This window comes from Coregonus clupeaformis, chromosome 3 (genome assembly GCF_020615455.1).
Source record: "Coregonus clupeaformis isolate EN_2021a chromosome 3, ASM2061545v1, whole genome shotgun sequence".
Classification (NCBI taxonomy): Eukaryota; Metazoa; Chordata; class Actinopteri; order Salmoniformes; family Salmonidae; genus Coregonus; species Coregonus clupeaformis.
The window spans coordinates 43,403,350-43,425,585 of NC_059194.1; the positions used below are offsets into that span (position 1 = coordinate 43,403,350).

Here is a 22,236-nt window from a genome sequence, read left to right on the forward strand (position 1 = left end):
GGATCAAATACTTTTTTCCCTCACTGTATATATATATATATATATATATAATCTAAACTCCAGAAATAATATTATTAACAAGTGTCATTAATCACCCACAGACTGGTTAATAATAAAGGACTATTCCACCCTGACAGAGTTCCTGTGCATTGTTTCACACAATATGATTGCAAACGTGACTTTCATTTAAATTTAGCTGCAGCAATGATACGCTTTCAGAGCGGGGCAGAGAAACGAAAAAGAAAGAAAGAAAAATGACCTAAGTTAACACATTTCTTTAGTAAAAAGACAGGTACTCAGACTGGCCTCTGCCTGGGGGCATCCAAATCACTAAGTCCGCCCCTGGCCATGGTGGGTGGAAAGAGAGGGGAAAAGAGAGAGAAAGACACACACACACACACGCAGGTGTTTCTTTGAGAAGGAGAATGCCGCACAGACATAGGTCCTTATTCTCTATTCTCTATTTACATTTCTTGGGTGGGGTATTTTCAATTTCTCCTCCATTTGCAAGACAATGAAATATGGTATTGGCATGTCTGTGTTTCTGTTTGTTGCAAAACTTCAATCATATAGTTGGCGTGCTGTGTAATCCCTCAAATACTTTAAGCCCTGCAAAGATGATTTATTACTCATAAATAATCTTTAATTTCTCTTGCTCATTTTGTGTCCTTTCCACTCCCCCAAACTGTGTAAGATTAGTGTCAGTAGGAGGGATGGAACAAAGGAGGGAGGGATGGGGGAGGAAAAGTAGAGAATAGGGAAATGGAGGTCAACGAAGACCCCCTTTCACATTGAACTGTAAGCAAATTAGTAACCATTCCCCCTCTTCCACACACACACGCATGCATACACACACACCCTTCAATTACTCTACCACTCCCCCTGCACACCTACACATTCAGATATGTAGACACACACACACACACACACACACACTAAGGAAACCTTCACAGCGACCACACATGCACGTCATGTACCTTTTCCATTGATCAGTGGTCATGGAAACAAACTCCAGACTGTACACCAGTGGTTGCTATGGAGTGGGCCTGTTGTGATGTAGTATTTATCTCTTTCTCCTCCCTCCTCTCTTTATTCTCTCTCTTCTCCTTTACATGATGTTCTCCTCTCAGCAGTAAGCATAGAGCTCAACCCGGATTCTATCCTTAACGCTCAGTGGGACTGCCTGTCTGGTTTTCAGGCTTTTCTCTAGACACTGTGGATTTGGGCATTTCTGGACATTCAAGGCATGTGCTTGCCACTGATTGCATCTGAGAGAGAGGGAGAGAGAGAGAAAGAGGAAGAGCGAGGGACAGACAGAGAAAGAGATGTCTGAAAGAATGAGAGTGAGAGAGAGAGGGTGTATGTGAAAGACAGAAAGTGAGGGAGAGAAGGAGGGAAGAGACATTTAGGCGTGCAAATGGAAAAAACTGGCTCTATCAGGAGGAAATTTCATTTTGGAGGTAACTCTATGTGTGTGTGTGTGCATACACGCACTTGATGGTTGCTTGAGTTGATTTATTACTTAAGGGTGGTAGGAGTTGGGGTCGATTTGTAATTTGTTTTGTACCCTTAGAATGAAAACTGGAGTGTGTCCATATGTCTATGGTTGTTTGCACAGTTGATTGGATTGCAGAGCTGCACTTTTTTGTATAGGAGTTTCACAGTTTGCATGTTGCTGTTGTTTGTCTATTTCTATTAGTGTTGATGAATTGATTTCTGTAGCCATGCATGCGGTCGGTGACTGATGTGGTCAATGACTGTTGGTCCTCCTGTTCTTCCACAGACACAAGAGCTGACCGCTCAGACAGGAGGAAACTCTTCCGACACTACACTGTGGGGTCCTACGATAGCTTTGACGCCTCCAGGTAAGGTTACTCAGATGCCTGTTCTAGAACACACAAACACACAGGGTGATACGTGGAGGTTTATGTGAAGTGGTAGCGTGTCTCAGAGCAGTGTTTTGAGGTTCGTTTCTTCTCTAGTTTTCAGTTGAAGTTAAATTTTTCTCCTCTTCTTCTTCTCTCCCGTTGTCTTATCCACTCCCAGTCACAGGCTTCATTTCCAAGGTGTTGGATTTGACCACTAGGCAATTCCCTCACAGTCCACACACACGTAAGAGTAAAAGTAAAGATACCTTCATAGAAAGTGACTCAAGTAAAAGTGAAAGTCACCCAGTAAAATAATACTTGAGTAAAAGTAAAAGTCTAAAAGTGTTTGGTTTTAAATATACTTAAGTATCAAAAGTAAATGTAATTGCTCAAATATACTTAAGTATTAAAAGTAAAAGTATAAATAATTTCTAATTCCTTATATTAAGCAAACTAGACGACACCATTTTCTAGTTTTTTTTAATTTATGGATAGCCAGGGGCACACTCTAACACTCAGACATAATTTGCAAACAAAGCATGTGTGTTTAGTGAGTCCGCCAGATCAGAGGCAGTAGGGATGACTAGGGATGTTCTCTTGATAAGTGGGTGAATTGTACCATTTTCCTGTGATGCTAAGCATTCAAAATGTAACAAGTACTTATGGGTGTCAGGGAAAATGTATGGAGTAAAAAGTACATTACTTTACTATTTATATTTTTTTACATCTTTTACTTTTACTTCACTACATTCCTAAACAAGTAAAGTACAGATACCCCAAGAAAACTACTTAAGTAGTACTTTAAAGTATTTTTACTTATGTACTTTATACCACTGCACACACACACACACACATAGAAGCATCATGCACCTAATCTTCAGGGAGCACTGATGGCACGTGACCCCTCAGTTTCAATAGGCGCGCACACACACACACACAACACACACCGGGCCAAGCGTGTCACTCAGGGTGTGTTCTTCATTGTGTTCAAATCTCATTTAGCTGCAGCAACCCAGCGGGTTGAGACAAATGCCCTTGTCCGTACATGAATATGAATGCTGCTATACACCATTAAGCTGTGTTTGATCAGGCCAGCATCAGATAAGGCTCTTTGTATTCATTAGGCACCCGTCCAAACTAATCACAGACCAGAGCAGAGAGCAACTACGCTAGCAGGGTGTCAAACCAAAGCATACAGCTACACAGCGTGGTGCCCGACCACTATGCATACCACGGACCATTATGGACCATTACACCACTACAGAGTGTTATAGACCTTTATAGCTCAATCTTAAATAAACATGCCCCATTCAAAAAATACAGAACTAAGAACCGATATAGCCCCTGGTTCTCCTCAGACTTGACTGCCCTTGACCAGCACAAAAACATCCTGTGGCGTACTGCATTAGCATCAAATAGCCCCCGCGATATGCAACTTTTCAGGGAAGTTAGGAACCAATATACACAAGCAGTCAGGAAAGCAAAGGCAAACTTTTTCAAACAGAAATTTGCATCCTGTAGCACTAACTCCAAAAAGTTTTGGGACACTGTAAAGTCCATGGAGAATAAGAGCACTTCCTCCCAGTTGCCCACTGCACTGAGGCTAGGAAACACTATCACCACCGATAAATCCACAATAATCGAGAATTTCAACAAGCATTTTGCTACAGCTGGCCATGCTTTCCATCTGGCTACCACTACCCCGGCCACCAACTCTGCACCCTCCGCTGAAACTTGCCTCACGCCCCCGCTTCTCCTTCACACAAATTCAGACAGCTGACGTTTTGAAAGAGCTGCAAAATCTGGACCCCTACAAATCAGCTGGGCTAGACAATCTGGACCCTTTCTTTCTAAAACTAGCCGCCGAAATTGTCGCAACCCCTATTACTAGTCTGTTCAACCTCTCTTTCATAACGTCTGAGATCCCCAGAGATTGGAAAGCTGCCGCGGTCATCCCCCTCTTCAAAGGGGGTGACACTCTAGATCCAAACTGCTACAGACCTATATCCATCCTGCCCTGCCTTTCGAAAGTATTTGAAAGCCAAGTTAACAAACAGATCACCGACCATTTCGAATCCCACCGTACCTTCTCCGCTATGCAATCCGGTTTCCGAGCTGGTCATGGGTGCACTTCCGCCACGCTCAAGGTCCTAAACGATATTATAACCGCGATTGATAATAGACAGTACTGTGCAGCCGTCTTCATCGACCTGGCCAAGGCTTTCGACTCTGTCAACCACCGCATTCTTATTGGCAGACTAAATAGCCTTGGTTTCTCAAATGACTGCCTTGCCTGGTTCACCAACTACTTCTCAGATAGAGTTCAGTGTGTCAAATCGGAGGGCCTGTTGTCTGGACCTATGGCAGTCTCTATGGGGGTGCCACAGGGTTCAATTCTTGGGCCGACACTTTTCTCAGTGTATATCAATGATGTCGCTCTTGCTGCTGGTGACTCTCAGATCCACCTCTACGCAGACGACACCATTTTGTATACATCTGGCCCTTCATTGGACACTGTGTTAACAAACCTCCAAACGAGCTTCAATGCCATACAACACTCCTTCAGTAGCCTCCAACTGCTCTTAAACACTAGTAAAACTAAATGCATGCTTTTCAATCGAACGCTGCTGGCACCCGCCCACCCGACTAGAATCACCACTCTTGACGGGTCTGACCTAGAGTATGTGGACAACTACAAATACCTAGGTGTCTGGTTAGACTGTAAACTCTCCTTCCAGACTCACATAAAGAATCTCCAATCCAAAGTTAAATCTAGAATCGGCTTCCTATTTCGCAACAAAGCCTCCTTCACTCATGCTGCCAAACATGCCCTCGTAAAACTGACTATCCTACCGATCCTTGACTTCGGCGATGTCATTTACAAAATAGCCTCCAACACTCTACTCAGCAAATTGGATGTAGTCTATCACAGTGCCATCCGTTTTGTCTCCAAAGCCCCATACGCTACCCACCACTGTGACCTGTACGCTCTTGTTGGCTGGTCCTCACTACATGTTCGTCGTCAAACCCACTGGCTCCAGGCCATCTATAAATCACTGATAGGCAAATCCCCGCCTTATCTTAGCTCATTGGTCACCATAGCAGCACCCACCCGTAGTCTGCGCTCCAGCAGGTATATCTCACTGGTCATTCCCAAAGCCAACACCTCCTTTGGCCGCCATTCCTTCCAGTTCTCTGCTGCCAATGACTGGAACGAATTGCAAAAATCTCTGAAGCTGGAGACTCTTATCTCCCTCACTAACTTTAAGCATCAGTTGTCAGAGCACCTTACCGATCACTGCACCTGTACACAGCCCATCTGAAATTAGCCCACCCAACTACCTCATCCCTATATTGTTATTTATTTTGCTCTTTTGCACCCCAGTATCTCTATTTGCACATAATCTCTTGCACATCTAGCATTCCAGTGTTAATACTATTGTAATTATTTTGCACTATAGCCTATTTATTGCCTTACCTCCATAACTTGCTACATTTGCACACACTGTATATATATTTTCTGTTGTATTTTTGACTTTATGTTTTTTACCCCATATGTAACTCTGTGTTGTTGTTTTTATCGCACTGCTTTGCTTTATCTTGGCCAGGTCGCAGTTGTAAATGAGAACTTGTTCTCAACTGGCTTACCTGGTTAAATAAAGGTGAAATAAAATAAATAAAAAATAGCTAGACCATTACAGTCCATCCCGAGTGGCGCAGCGGTCTAAGGCACTGCATCTAAGGCACTGCATCTCGAACCCCCTGGTTCGATTCCAGGCTGTATCACAACCGGCCATGATTGGGAGTCCCATAGGGCGGCGCACAATTGGCCCAGCGTCGTCCGGGTTTGGCCGGTGTAGGCCGTAATTTTAAATAAGAATTTGTTCTTAACTGACTTGCCTAGTTAAATAAAGGTAAAATAAAATAAAATAAAAATACATACATTTAGACCACTACTCACATCATGTAGTATGATATAGGCATATCTCCCATAAGGGACCGTTCGAAAATTACTGTGGGGGACCAAAATAATAACTTTTTTCTTTGCTTTGGGGAGGGTTGTGTAGTTTTTTTATTGGGCACACTACAGTGGAGGATAAAGTGCATTTCCCCCCCGGTTTACATTCACTGTTTTGGCAGGTTTTCCTATATTCCATCCTAGCCAACTTTCCCATCTGCTTACATATGCCTCCCCTATGGAACCTGTGGTTCGGCCAATAGAAAGTGTTCTATGGGACACCTGTTTTGCCACTGACGGGCCGTGCACTGCAAGACACAGGTTCGGTGTGTGAATCAATGAATGGATTTCCCTCTGTTCTGTGTAGGCTACATTTATAATGTAATGTATCAATTTATCAACACCAGATCACATCCCACCAGAGCTACACGTAGCCTACGCTCTCGCCATTCAATCTTCCTCGCCAGTTCATTGCCAATTTTGTTGACTATTTTATATTCAGCAAGCAAGAGTGCTTCTTCTCCTCAAAAAAATAAAATAATGCCCTAAATAAGTATATATTTTTATTTAAATAAATATTACGGACTAAACTATAGGCCTATATTGCTATTCTTGGACACACATTGGGCTAGACTAGTCGTTGAATAGCCCATTCATAGACGCTAACTTCCTTTAGCGCCTATTGAAGATAGTAACTTCTGGCCAGGGGAGTTTTGTTAAGAGCACATACGCTTGCTCTAAACGTTAACACGTTGGTAACTAGCTGTTGCTAAATATCTCAAAAACTAAAAGCATCATTTTTGGGACAAATCACTCGCTCAACCCTAAACCTCATCTGGATCTATTATTTAATAATTTGGCTATTGAGCAAGTTGAAGAGACTAAAGTTCTGGGTGTCACCCTAGATACCAAGCTATCATGGTCTAAACATACAGACTCCATGGTTACTAAAATGGAAAGAGGTCTTTCCATGATAAGGCGTTGCTCTTCTTTCTTGATATCTCATTCAACCAGACAGGTCCTACAGGCCCTAGTTTTGTCACATCTGGACTACTGTCCAGTTGTGTGGTCATGTGCGGCAAAGAAGGACATAGGCAAATTGCAGTTGGTCCAAAACAGAGCAGCACATATTGCACTTAGATGTACACTGAGGGTGAATGTCAATGACATAAATGTCAATCTCTCCTGGCTTAAAATTGAGGTGAGATTGACTGCATGACTATTGGTCTTTGGGCGAGGTGTTGATATGTAGAAGGTACCGAACTGTCTATTCAAGCAGTTGGCACACAGTTCGGACACTCATCGGTACCACACAAGACATGCAACCAGAGGTCTCTTCACAGTCCCATGGTCCAGAACAGAGGCTGGGAAACACACAGCATTAAATAGAGCCATGACTAAATGGAACTCTCTGCGACACCAGGTAACTCAAGCTAGCAATAAAACCTGATTCAGAAAACAGATCAAATAACATCTTACGGCACAACGGGGACTGTGAAGAGACACACAGAAATGTTTATGCATTTTGTATTGTATTTTGCATTGTATTATGTATTGTATTATGTATGTGATATGTGGTTGGGATACGACAATGATATGTGGTTGTCTCGCCTGGCTATCTTAAGAAGAATGCCCATTCACCCTCTAAATGGCACACATACACAATCTATGTTTCAATTGTCTCAAGGCTTACAAATCATTTAACCTGTCTCCCCTTCATCTACACTGATTTAAGTGGATTTAACAAGTGACGTCAATAAGGGATCATAGCTTTCACCTGGATTCACCTGGTCAATCTATGTCATGAAAAGAGCATGTTCCTAACGTTTTCTATAGTCAGTGTATATATATTTATGTATATTATGCCCCGGCAGCAGCTAATTGGGGATCCTAATAAATACTAAATACTAAACATGCATCACTTGCAGTACGGTTATGGAAACATAAGGAAAGTATCTTTCATAATTATTTCCTAAAAACAAAAGGTTAAATTACTACACACCTTTATCGGGTTAGGGTTCCCACATGCACCATATTTCCATGTTACAGAGCTTGTTTACAGAAAACAGACGGAAGACAAAGTTTACTACCTGTGCTAATTAGCTATCTGTGTCTCTGAACCCCTGTGTGTAAACGGAAGACAGATGCAACAAACGTGTTGTCACTGACAAATACTGTTGGCTGCAACTGTGTTAAAACCCGGTTAAAACAGTGTACAGTAAGTGTATATTTTGCATTTGTCAAATTATTTTGATGTGATATGAAAGTAGAGGGCTTTATGTATCTTTATACAATGGGTGGGTCTAATCCTGAATGCTGATTGGTTAAAACCGCATTCGAGCCGGTGTCTATTCCACAAGTTACCACCAGCTAAATCTATGACGTTAAAATGCCTATTTACACTGTTCCACCTGACTGCGCAATCCACTGTCTCATCAACCCAGTCAGGCACTTTACAAACTTGATCTCCACTATAAAAAGCATCTAGACATTATCTCACATTTCTTGTAGACTTACATTTAGTTTTCAACAGCGGAGATTTGTAGAAACCTTGCTGTCTGTCTCTCCGACATTTGCAACATTGTTTCAATATTCAAATTCGATCTCCAGCTGTCCCATGGTATTGAACGTGTCGGAAGTCGGGACGAGACAGACAGGCAGGTAACGTTTCTCAGCCGGTCGAAATCATGAATCAGCTGGCATCATTTTTATGGATATATACAAAAAAAATGTCAATTGAAAAAAGGTACAACGAAACACAGCTAATTTGCAGTCTTTCCAGCTTCAGTTTGAAGTGATTGTGTTACTGTAGCTGTGTTGTTGGCTAGCTCCTCTGAACAAGTGTGCTGACGAGTGAGCACATTCTCTATGCCAGGCGAAATCGCGCCTCATTAGCTCATTGTTATGGATGTATCCAAATAAATATCACTAGAAAACAGTTTAAACAAATGCAAATGCAGCTACTTTGCTGTTATTCTGGCGGAATTCTTTGACGTGACTGTAAGTTAGCCGTAGTTGGCTAGCTAGCAAGCAAGGGATAAGAACGTTGCCAGCCAATATGACAATGGAACATTTAGAACGAACGACTGGGTCACGTCTATAGATACAGAACAAAAAGAATGAATCACTGGGTCGCGTCTCTAGCAACCCTAGATTTGTGTCGGAACTATATCTTGAAATAGTATGAATAAATTAATAAAAATAATGTTTTAATTAAAATATGTCAATCATTATTTCAATATGTTGGTAACCCTTGTATAAAAGTGATAATGCCCTCGAAGCCAGTGTTTGTTGGATATATTGGCACGGTTTGTTGGCCCTCGACTTTGTCTCTGGCCTAACAACACCCGTACCAATATACCCAACTAACACTGGCTTCGAGGGCATTATCATTTAAAGAACCGCACCACAATTGAGAATCGATTCACGTGTAGATGGAGTATTTGGCTGTTTTGGCTGCCAGAGCCAATTTGCCTTTAAACGTGTAAGGTCCTTGGACTATATGGAGTAACGTTAGGCTCCTTTAGTCCATTATTGGCCTAGTCGTTCAAGAGCAATAAGGAATAGAGAGAGGACAGAGTGAGAGAGGCCACTCAGGCCAGTGAGTCTGTAGAGATGCCAGCGGAGAATTGCACAAGAAGGGAACAGTGAAGTCAGAAAGATGTATAGACTAAATTAGAAGTTAGGCTAATTGATATAGGCTTATTAATGAATAATTTGTATGCTAGCCTGTATATTTGGCCTTGGTAAACTACCACAGTGAATTTAGGCGACCACCTGTGTAATGCAAGACAGACAAAAAACGTTTTAACATATCAATAAGTGGTTACATAGACTTATACACTGCTCAAAAAAATAAAGGGAACACTAAAAGAACACATCCTAGATCTGAATGAATGAAATAATCTTATTAAATACCTTTTTCTTTACATAGTTGAATGTGCTGACAACAAAATCACACAAAAATGATCAATGGAAATCAAATGTATCAACCCATGGAGGTCTGGATTTGGAGTCACCCTCAAAATTTAAGTGGAAAACCACACTACAGGCTGACCAAACTTTGATGTAATGTCCTTAAAACAAGTCAAATTGAGGCTCAGTAGTGTGTGTGGCCTCCACGTGCCTCTATGACCTCCCTACAACGCCTGGACATGCTCCTGATGAGGTGGCGGATGGTCTCCTGAGGGATCTCCTCCCAGACCTGGACTAAAGCATCCGCCAACTCCTGGACAGTCTGTGGTGCAACGTGGCGTTGGTGGATGGAGCGAGACATGATGTCCCAGATGTGCTCAATTGGATTCAGGTCTGGGGAACGGGCGGGCCAGTCCATAGCATCAATGCCTTCCTCTTGCAGGAACTGCTGACACACTCCAGCCACATGAAGTCTAGCATTGTCTTGCATTAGGAGGAACCCAGGGCCAACCGCACCAGCATATGGTCTCACAAGGGGTCTGAGGATCTCATCTCGGTACCTAATGGCAGTCAGGCTACCTCTGGCGAGCACATGGAGGCCCCCCAAAGAAATGCCACCCCACACCACAAACCGGTCATGCTGGAGGATGTTGCAGGCAGCAGAACGTTCTCCACGGCGTCTCCAGACTCTGTGAAGAGCACAGGGCGCCAGTGGCGAATTTGCCAATCTTGGTGTTCTCTGGCAAATGCCAAACGTCCTGCACGGTGTTGGGCTGTAAGCACAACCCCCACCTGTGGACGTCGGGCCCTCATACCACCCTCATGGAGTCTGTTTCTGACCGTTTGAGCAGACACATGCACATTTGTGGCCTGCTGGAGGTCATTTTGCAGGGCTCTGGCAGTGCTCCTCCTGCTCCTCCTTGCACAAAGGCGGAGGTAGCGGTCCTGCTGCTTGCTGGGTTGTTGCCCTCCTACGGCCTCCTCCACATCTCCTGATGTACTGGCCTGTCTCCTAGTAGCGCCTCCATGCTCTGGACACTACGCTGACAGACACAGCAAACCTTCTTGCCACAGCTCGCATTGATGTGCCATTCTGGATGAGCTGCACTACCTGAGCCACTTGTGTGGGTTGTAGACTCCGTCTCATGCTACCACTAGAGTGAAAGCACCGCCAGCATTCAAAAGTGACCAAAACATCAGCCAGGAAGCATAGGAACTGAGAAGTGGTCTGTGGTCACCACCTGCAAAACCTGTCCTTTATTGGGGGTGTATTGCTAATTGCCTATAATTTTCACCTGTTGTCTATTCCATTTGCACAACAGCATGTGAAATGTATTGTCAATCAGTGTTGCTTCCTAAGTGGACAGTTTGATTTCACAGAAGTGTGATTGACTTGGAGTTACATTGTGTTGTTTAAGTGTTCCCTTTATTTTTAGTACCGCGATCCTCTCTCTCTCTCTCGCTCTCGCTCTCACTTTCTCTCTCTTTCCCTATAATACACACACACACACCTTCCTTTGGATGATATACAGTGCATTCGGAAATTATTCAGACCCCTTGACTTTTTCCACATTTTGTTACGTTACAGCCTTATTCTAAAATTGATTAAATCATGTTTTTCCTCATCAATCTACACACAACACCCCATAATGACAAAGTGAAAACAGGGTTTTCTAAATAAAATAAAAACAGAAATACCTTAAGTATTCAGACCCTTTGCTATTTGACTCGGAATTGAGGTCAGGTTCACCCTGTTTCCATTGATCATTGTTGAGATGTTTCTACAACTTGATTGGAGTCCACCTGTGGTAAATTCAATTGATTGGACATGTAAAGGCACACACCTGTCTATATAAAGGTCCCACAGTTGACAGTGCATGTCAAAGCAAAAACAAAGCCATGAGGTCGAAGGAGTTGTCCGTAGAGCCCAGAGACAGGATTGTGTCGAGGCACAGATCTGGGGAAGGGTACCAAAGAAATTCTGCAGCATTGAAGGTCCCCAAGAACACAGTGGCCTCCATCATTTTTAAATGGAAGAAGTTTGGAACCACCAAGACTCTTCCTAGAGCTGGCCGCCTGGCCAAACTGAGCAATCGGGGGAGAAGGGCCTTGGTCAGGGAGGTGACCAAGAACCCGATGGTCACTCTGACAGCGCTCCAGAGTTCCTCTCTGGAGATGGGAGAACCTTCCAAATGAATAATCATCTCTGCAGCAATCCACCAATCAGGCCTTTTTGGTAGAGTGGTCAGACGGAAGCCACTCCTCAGTAAAAGGCACATGACAGCCCGCTTGGAGTTTGCCAAAAGGCACCTAAAAGGACGCTCAGACCATGAGAAACAAGATTCTCTGGTCTGATGAAACCAAGATTGAACTCTTTGGCCTGAATGCCAAGCGTCACATCTGTAGGAAACCTGACACCATCCCTACGGTAAAGCATGGTGGTTGCAGCATCATGCTGTGGGGATGTTTTTCAGCGGCAGGGACTGGGAGACTTGTCAGGGTTGAGGGAAAGATGAATGGAGCAAAGTACAGAGAGATCCTTGATAAAAACCTGCTTCAGAGTGCTCAGGACCTCACACTGGGGGAAGGTTCACCTTCCAACAGGACACGACCCTAAGCACACAGCCAAGACAACGCAGGAGTGGCTTTGGGACAAGTCTGAATGTCCTTGAGTGGCCCAGCCAGAGCCCGGACTTGAACCTGATCGAACATCTCTGGAGAGACTTGAAAACAGCTGTGCAGCGACCCTCCCCATCCAACCTGACAGAGCATGAGAGGATCTGCAGAGAAGAATGTGAGAAACTCCCCAAATACAGGTGTGCCAAGCTTGTAGCGTCATACCAAAGACGACTCAAGGCTATAATCGCTGCCAAAGATGTTTCAACAAAGTGCTGAGTAAAGGGTCTGAATACTTATGTAAATGAAATTTTTGATTTGTTTATTTTTAATACATTTGCAAAAAAATATCTAAAAACCTATTTTTGCTTTGTCATTATGGGGTGTTGTGTGTCGATTGATGAGGGAAAAAAACAAGTTAATCAATTTTAGAATAAGGCTGTAACGTAACAAAATGTGGAAAAAGTCAAGGGGTCTGAATACTTTCCGAATGCACTGTAAATATGCAGGAGGTGTGTATGTATTACATAGGTCAAGGCGAACAACTGATAGTGGCAAGTGGCCATCACGGAATAGCCTATAATAACAGATAACTCAGCAATGAGCTGTCATTACATCCAAACCTGACTACTAAGCTACTATTATCTGTATCCAAAGTTGAAGTACGGCTTAAGAAAACCACTTCTAATTCAATTATTTTCAGGCAGAGACATCAAGGCCCTTTTTTCTCTTTAAAGATTCATAATAGATTTTTAACAGACAGAAGGTGATTTAATTTTACATGAGCCAGGAACTTTCCTGGCCGACGGGCACAGGGGGAGAAAAAGTTGCCAAATGTCGACCGGCAGAGGAAGGAATCTTTCTTAGAATTGTTGTCAATGTCAACATCAGGGACAGGAAAGAGGAAAAACAAAAGGAACCAAAAGTAAAACGGCAATAGCCTGTAACGAGAGCTGTATACACTGAGTATACCAAACATTAGGAACACCTTCCTAATATTGAGTTGCACCCCCCCACCCCCCTTTTGCCCTCAGAACAGCCTCAATTTGTCGGGGAATGGACTCTACAAGTTGTCGAAAGTGTTCCACAGGGATGCTGGCCCATGTTGACTCCAATGCTTCCCACGGTTGTGTCAATCAAGTTGGCTGGATGTCCTTTGGGTGGTGGACCATTCTTGATGCACATGGCAAACTGTTGAGCGTGAAAAACCCAGCAGTGTTGCAGTTCTTGCGCCTGGCACCTACTACCATACCCCGTTCAAAGGCACGTATATATTTTGTCTTGCCCATTCACCCTGTGAATGGCACACAAACACAATCCATGTCTCAATTGTCTCAAGGCTTAAAAATCCTTCTTTAACCTGTCTCCTCCCCTTCATCTACATTGATTCAAGTGGATTAAACAAGTGACATCAATAAGGGATCATAGCTTTCACCTGGATTCACCTGGTCAGTCTATGTCATGGAATGAGCAGGTGTCCTTAATGTTTTGTATACTCAGTGTATATCTATATGTATACATATCTAGCCTGTAACAAGAAAGGATAATGTAGGTCATGTGGTTAGACATTTGAATTAGTGCGGTGTTCACATCACCAGGACTATTGCGTCCTTATCCTCTGGCCCCACATTGTCCACGTTTTGACACTTGTATCTGTTATTGTCACTCAGGTGGTTGGATAAAGGTGACTATCGGTAACATGCAAACTCTCCTCTGTCAAACCATAGGACATTGTTAGATCAACAAAGTGGCGATGCTTCAGGTGATAACGGTGCAGTTAATGTCACGTGGCCCCGTGTAGCTCAGTTGGTAGAGCATGGCGCTTGCAACGCCAGGGATGTGGGTTCGATTCCCACGGGGGGCCAGTATGAAAAAATTTATGCACTCACTAACTGTAAGTCGCGCTGGATAAGAGTGTCTGCTAAATGACTAAAATGTAAAATGTAAATTGACCACTGGACTCCATGTCTTAAATCGAAAGTTGTATTATAATATAACCAGTATGTTGTCCTTTTTTTCTAAATGGATTGCGTTGCTAAGGGAACTCTGCATTTGCTGCTCTGTTGCTAGGAAGGCAGTTGCAGCTCTCCATCTCTCCTCTCATCCTTCACTATCCCTGTTTAATGTGTCTAATTTCTCATCCATTGTCTGGGTGGATTTGACTGTTTCCCCCCCTCATTTGCAATGGTAGAGTACACACACACATACACACACACACTCATCATAGAGAGCTTCTTGGGGGCCATGGTGTGAAGGAAGGATAAAATGAGGGAGATTGGGGAAGTGTTTACTGCCAAGTGAAAGTTCAATAGATGCCTTTCATTCCCCCCTAATCCCAGCTCTTGTGGCAGATAAACTTTAGCAAATGAGTATGCCACACTAGTAACACAGTCTATGTGCCTTAAGTATATAGACTGAAATGTTCAAGCAGCAAATGTGGCAGTTAAAAGGTATATAGCAATATTGCTGGTAGCCCTATGGTGGTGTTGATGGGCCTGTATTGCTTGGACCACGTCATTGCTGCTTGTAGATATTGTTTTTTTCAGGAAGTTATAGAGGTGAAGAGATGTCTGAGAATTGAATAGCCTGATTGAATGTGGTTGTGACTAACGTGGTGGAGTTCTGTTTTTGGAGTATGAGCGCACTGGTTGGAGTTACCACCTTTCTGCCCAATCTCATTTGGAGTCAGGCTGGGGAAAGAGGATCCAACAAAAATCTATTTTATAAAAACTGTATCAAAGCCCCATCCGTGATTTTAAAACCACAACAATGAAACTGAAAGCAACATAATTACCTGAATAACTTTCCCTCCCTCTCTGTTTCTCTCATCACATTGCTTGAGCGCATCTGTCGCCTTGGATTACATTAATGAAAAATGTCATGCAAGCGCATGCGGGCTGCGTCCCTCTCTGTGTCACCAACCGCCACCCCACGCCACTGAGTCAGAGGACACCCACCTCTCGACTCGAGTAAAAGGGTCAATCACTCACGCATGGCCTCCTGTCGTTGTGCCCGCGCACTGCCATCTCTCTCTCGCTCTCTCATCCGTTGCGCGCACTCCTCGCCTAGGACTCTTTTAACTGCCTGCCACCCTCCGTTCCGTTTCTCTCCCCCTCCTCCGCACCAAGCCACGCTTTCATCATCATTTATTTAGTCGGTAATGCTGCTTCTATCCGACGTCACGCTTCGACTTCGTCGCCAGCTCTGGCCTCCACTTGTCGCTCCCCAGAGTGGTTTTCGGCGGCAGAGGAGAGGAGCGGCGGCGGCTTTTCTGGAGATGCGGGCGCCGGACTGCCACTGCCAGCGTTGTCGCGCAATTCATTTGAGCTAAAAGGGACCGAGGCAAGGAGCCCTTCCGTCGGGGGCTGCCCAGAGTAGTTTACCGCGATGAACCTGCACTCGGGGCGGGCGGCTGTGGCCATGTTGCGGATGATGGGCTGTAATAACGGGCGCTTTGCGCGGCATTTTCTCCACAGCGACTGCGTGGTCGACGAGAAGACGGTGGTCTTGACCAAGAAGGAGAATGAAGGTTTCGGCTTCGTGCTCCGAGGGGCCAAAGGTAAGAGGCTACCCTGGTGTCTCCCCCCTTCTCCTTCTCCCTTTCTCATGGCCACTGTATATGTAGGCACTGCACATTAAACAAGATAATAACAGCCTATGTATTTTATCTCTGTCTCTATATGATACAACTTAAAATGGTATTGCCCACCTGAAGTAACCACAGGAACCCCTCCACTCTGTATGTCAGTCACCTATAGCCTACTGTATAATGTAAACAACTTAGGGTGACAAGGTCTCTATTAGAGAATGAGAGAGAGATAGAGAGAGAGAGAGAGAGAGAGAGAGAGTATACAGGTAAAAGTCAGTAAATTAGAATATTTTGAAAAACTTGATTTATTTCAGTAATTGCATTCAAAAGGTGTAACTTGTACATTATATTTATTCATTGCACACAGACTGATGCATTCAAATGTTTATTTCATTTAATTTTGATGATTTGAAGTGGCAACAAATGAAAATCCAAAATTCCGTGTGTCACAAAATTAGAATATTGTGTAAGGGTTACATTTTGAAGACACCTGGTGCCACAAAATAATCAGCTGATTAACTCAAAACACCTGCAAAGGGCTTTAAATGGTCTCTCAGTCCAGTTCTGAAGCCTACACAAACATGGGGAAGACTTCAGATTTGACAGCTGTCCAAAAGGCGACCATCGACACATTGCACAAGGAGGGAAAGACACAAAAGGTTATTGCAGAAGAGGCTGGCTGTTCTCAGAGCTCTGTGTCCAAACACATTAATAGAGAGGCAAAGGGAAGGAAAAACTGTGGTCAGAAAAAGTGTACAAGCGATAGGGATCACCGCGCCCTAGTCAAGATTGTGAAAAAAACCCATTCAAAAATGTGGGGGAGATTCACAAGGAGTGGACAGCTGCTGGAGTCAGGGCTTCAAGATCCACCACCAAGAGACGCTTGAAAGACATGGGTTTCAACTGCCGCATACCTCGTGTCAAGCCACTGTTGACCAAGAAACAGCGCAAAAGCGTCTCACCTGGGCTAAGGAAAAAAGAGCTGGACTGCTGCTGAGTGGTCTAAAGTCATGTTTTCTGACGAAAGCAAATTTTGCATTTCCTTTGGAAATCGAGGTCCCAGAGTCTGGAGGAAGACAGGAGAGGCACAGGATCCACGTTGCCTGAAGTCTAGTGTAAAGTTTCCACCATCAGTGATGGTTTGGGGTGCCATGTCATCTGCTGGTGTCGGTCCACTCTGTTTCCTGAGATCCAGGGTCAACGCAGCCGTCTACCAGCAAGTTTTAGAGCACTTCATTCTTCCTGCTGCTGACCTGCTCTATGGAGATGGAGATTTCAGGTTCCAACAGGACTTGGCGCCTGCACACAGCGCAAAATCTACCCGTGCCTGGTTTACGGACCATGGTATTTCTGTTCTAAATTGGCCAGCCAACTCCCCTGACCTTAGCCCCATAGAAAATCTGTGGGGTATTGTGAAAAGGAAGATGCAGAATGCCAGACCCAACAACGCAGAAGAGTTGAAGGCCACTATCAGAGCAACCTGGGCTCTCATAACACCTGAGCAGTGCCAGAAACTCATCGACTCCATGCCACGCCGCATTAATGCAGTAATTGAGGCAAAAGGAGCTCCAACCAAGTATTGAGTATTGTACATGCTCATATTTTTCATTTTCATACTTTTCAGTTGGCCAACATTTCTAAAAAATCCCTTTTTTGTATTAGCCTTAAGTAATATTCTAATTTTGTGACACACGGAATTTTGGATTTTCATTTGTTGCCACTTCAAATCATCAAAATTAAATGAAATAAACATTTGAATGCATCAGTCTGTGTGCAATGAATAAATATAATGTACAAGTTACACCTTTTGAATGCAATTACTGAAATAAATCAAGTTTTTCAAAATATTCTAATTTACTGACTTTTACCTGTATATATGTGTGTGTGTCTCTCTCTGTCTGTCTGTCTGTCTGTCTGTCTGTCTGTCTGTCTGTCTGTCTGTCAATGTCTAGCCAGACAGGCACCATCATAACAGAAGCAGAAACACACACACACACACACACACACACACACACACACACACACACACACACACACACACACACACACACACAGGGATAGAAAGTTGTAAACACTTCACACTCAAAACATAACCACACACACACACAAAGACTAACAGCACATCTGTCCACCTCTCTCTAGAACAGAGGCCTTCATGGGTCCAAATAGTTGGACCTGTTCAGAAATGGACCTGGGGCTTTCCCATCTGGACACTATTTGCATAACTCCATTTTTTAAATATAGAGACCTGTTCCAAACGGACCCGAGGACAACTAGACCTGTTCCGTATATAGACCTGGTCAGATCCCGACCTGATCCGATCCGAGTGAGAGAAGCAGCAGAAAAGTCCATTTTTAAACTACTTTATTAACCAGAGGTGATAAAGCGCAAGGAAGAGGCGGTAGAGAGAGGTGATGCGTTAGCAGGGGCCGTGCTGTGTGTGTAGGCTACCTGGGATCAGGGAGGAGGGAAGGATAGACAGCAACCAACCAAGCCGACGCGCTATAGTAAACTAATAGCTGCCATAGCTAAGTTATTTATCATCCAATATGATTCTGAGTACCTGTCTTGACTGCATCAAACCGGGTGAATCTAGTTAAGCTAGGCTAATTGAGGCTGCAAGCACTTTCTCATCTTACAGGGTTACAACAACAACTCCATTCAGAATATAAAGTAGCAGCCTACCTGTTGGCTCTTGGTAATTGTAGCCTATTCTTCTCCTTTAACTTTGAATTCCATCACTTTAATTGCATCTTCCATTGATTAATATCTCCTAACTCGGAGGCTCTATGACTGTAGCCTATTGCCGCTTTGATGACTTATGATTGGCCAACAATTGCTACACGCGCCACTCTGGTGAAAAACAAAGAGCAGAATGATAAATGATAAACATTCTCTCTCTCTCTACTGCAGCAGTCACGTTCGGATCTATAAGGTCCTTCCGGACAAGTCAGTCAGAAATACACATACCCGAGACCTGTGACAATCATATCATATCAGATCTGACCCAGACCCTTGACATTATTTAGAATTCTGGATCTCGGGTATTCAGGTCCAGGTGGATCTGTGAAAACCTGTACTCTAGAGCACACACTCGCAAATGCACACACACACATCAATATCAGCCTGCGTGTAGGACATGTTGTCAGGACATTAGTGCGATTGTCCACACATCATTTGATATTCCACCCCCCATGTGATGCTGTCTAAAAATAGCCCGCTGAGCAGCTGTTTTGGTTTCTATGACGATTACAGCCATGTCATAATCCACACTGTCAAACGCTGCGCAGTGGCATATTCTCATTGGTCTGCACTGTCGAGAGGTACATTTTCTACTGTCTGGACATCCTTGTTTTTTAGGGGGGGGAGACAGGAATAGAGGAAGAAAGTGACAGAGAGAGGAAGAGAGAGAGTAGAGCAATTTAGCCTAAAAAAACAACAAGCTGAATGTACTAGAGTTGTTCTGACACTGCCATCACCCAAGGGAACTGAGCCAGCCCTCTTTATCCTCTGGCACTGTGCACTTCACACACACACTCCGATGCTCACAAACACACACACAACGGAAACACACAAAATCACACAAAAACACACAGACACACAACGCACCAACTCTCACATAAAATCACCAAATGAATGCTTGCGCATACATGCACACACACGCATGCGCACACACACACGCACGCACACACACACACACGCACAGTGCCTAGCATCTCTCTTACAGTAAGAGGGTGATTTATCAGAAGTGTCACTTGTCACCATTGGTTTCTGGCTGCCACGACGACACAATGTGAATATCACTGGCCAGTGGAAGGTGGAAGAGAGGAGAAGAGAAAAGATAGATGAAGAGAAAGAGAGAGAAGGTGACAGGGGAAAAGAGTGAAGAGAGGGAGACAGGGTAGACAAAAGAGATGGGAGTATAGGAGAAAGAGATCTTACTGCCCCTACCACCAGAGCAAACCTTGTGTCTAGACACACACACTGCTATTCATAGACATTACGACAGCAGCACAGTGTCTGCAGCCATCCACCTTATTGAATTGGCAATGAACTTTGTGGGTTTATTGGTGATGAATGGATTCTCTCTGATTGTCTGTCTGGTGGACACGCAGATGTGTTTGTTTTGTTTGTTTGTATGTTTGTCTGCTGACCACAAAGCCAATGCTAAATCCTGTCATTATTTCTCCCCACCCACCCTAGAAATTAAATGGGGCTAGATCTCCATATGCTCAGGGTTGAGGAGGGGAGTGGTGTTCAGGATAAGGTGACACACTTTTTTTTCTCTCTCTCTCTCTCTCTCTCTCTCTCCCTCTCTCTCTCTCATAGCGGACACGCCCATCGAGGAGTTTACTCCCACCCCTGCCTTCCCAGCCCTCCAATACCTGGAGTCAGTGGACGAGGGAGGAGTGGCCTGGCAGGCGGGGCTTAGGACCGGGGACTTCCTCATCGAGGTAAGTGTGTGTGCATGCGTGTGTGCATGTATGCGCTTTTATGTGAGAGTGGGTGCATTATGTGTGTTATTGTGCGATTGTGTGTGTATCATACTACTATTCACTTCCTGTCCCAAACAGAGTTATTTCTTCCTGCTGCTAGAAGCAATGAGATTGGTTGTAGAGATCCATGTTGGGATGAGTGAGAGCTGATTGGTGAGGATATCTGTTGGCACTTGATCTTTGGTTCAACTTGATCTTAGGTCCCTCTTTATTTTACAGACCGCTATTTACCTGGTATTTACTTAAAAAGGACACGCTAGTATGATAATTACGTAATAATAATGTTATAATTAAATGTTGTACAACAAGCCCGACTTTGCAGCTTTTCATACCAGGTAGTTACCACTTGTCCTGTTTCTGCTCAATGCTTTGAGTTTTAGAGGGGTTTTGGATCAGACCAGTGATTCCCAAACAGGATCCACCACTAAGTCAAGGGTAGTTCCCTGTCTGGTGGCAGATGAACATGTGATTGTGTCCAGTATCGGTTTGTTTATTTGTGGTGAAAGGCTTTTGGTGGGTCACAGCCAATGATGTAGTGGGAAAAGCTACATCCAGGTAGTGATAGCCAGCTTAGGCTAGCATCACACAATAACATGGCCTTCCTGAGACCTGAAGTACTGTTGTTGTGGGTACTTTTTGTGTTCTGCTTTTGTGGGATAGTGGTTATTATGGTGCTGTTTGAGAATTGCTATGAACATGGTTGTGAATCCCTGTTGGCCTGTGTGCATACAGTATGTGTGTGTAACGAGTGCAAACAGTGCAACTGTAATCAGTGCAGTGGTTGGGGTTTGTCTTGGCTCTTGCTAAATGGAGCAGCAAATTCTGAGAGAAAACTGCATCTATCTGCATCTCTCCCTCACTCTCTGCCTTCATCTCTATCTCTCTCTCCTCACTCAAGAGCTGTTACACACACTGTCCCCTCATCTCTCTATTACAGCATCATAAACACAGACTACCCACTGGGCAACAACTGGTTGAATCAATGTTATTTCCACATAACTTCAACCCCAAAAATCAATGTGATGATGTGGCGAAAACGTGGAAAACTGATTGGATTTGCAAAAAGTCATCAATGTAAGGGCATTTCGTATTTTTTCCACCCAACTTCTAACCTAAATCCAATCACGTGGTGATTTTTTATTATTATATGTTGAATTCACTTTAGTTGACAACTCAACCAAATGTAAATCAAAACTAGACGTTGAACTGAAATCTGTTCCTAGTGGGTACAGCATCCTTGGTCTTTTTAGTCATGGTTAAACTAGTCATGGTTCTGAAAAGTTGTTATTGAGAGGTCTCCTTTTCAGGCCAAGGAGGAAATAGAAGATCAAGACTTTGCAACCCTGGTGTTGTACGGAAATATCCTATAGTTGGGAGGCAGAAGGACACATTTCAAGACTTTACTGCTTACTGTGTTGTATTAAAAGAGAGAGAACGAGAGGGAGATGAATTTGACATGCATTTCATGTTCTTCTCATATTTCTTACTATATTGTCAATGATTACAAATAGTTGTTCTCTCTGCTGTTTTAACTGTTCTCATCATGTGCTTTAAATTGTATTGAGATGAGACAGAGTGGGAGGGATCAATCACTCAGGCTGTGACTGTTGGATGTGATAAAGCGTGAAATCTGTCTAAGCGTTCTGTCAATGTTATTGAACGTTGTTTCTGGCGGGTTAGAGTGTAGGATGACCTGTCTCTGGCCTGTCTCTGTTGAGGTGACCTTTGCCCTGCTCGTTGTCAGGGTCAAAGGTTAAAGGTGGCAGTTTTACTGCAGGCAGAGTTCACAAGGGC

At 43.8% G+C, this 22,236-nt stretch overlaps 1 protein-coding gene across 1 annotated transcript in view; it reads left to right on the forward strand.

The window, feature by feature from the left end:
• Positions 1-22,236, forward strand: part of LOC121580062 (SH3 and multiple ankyrin repeat domains protein 2-like) — a 169,831-nt gene that overhangs the window by 89,948 nt on the left and 57,647 nt on the right. The window contains exons 13-15 of the mRNA XM_045208952.1: positions 1,784-1,865; positions 15,834-15,916; positions 20,276-20,400. Coding sequence (XP_045064887.1) covers positions 1,784-1,865; positions 15,834-15,916; positions 20,276-20,400 — 290 coding nt within the window. The remainder of the gene's footprint in view (positions 1-1,783; positions 1,866-15,833; positions 15,917-20,275; positions 20,401-22,236) is intronic.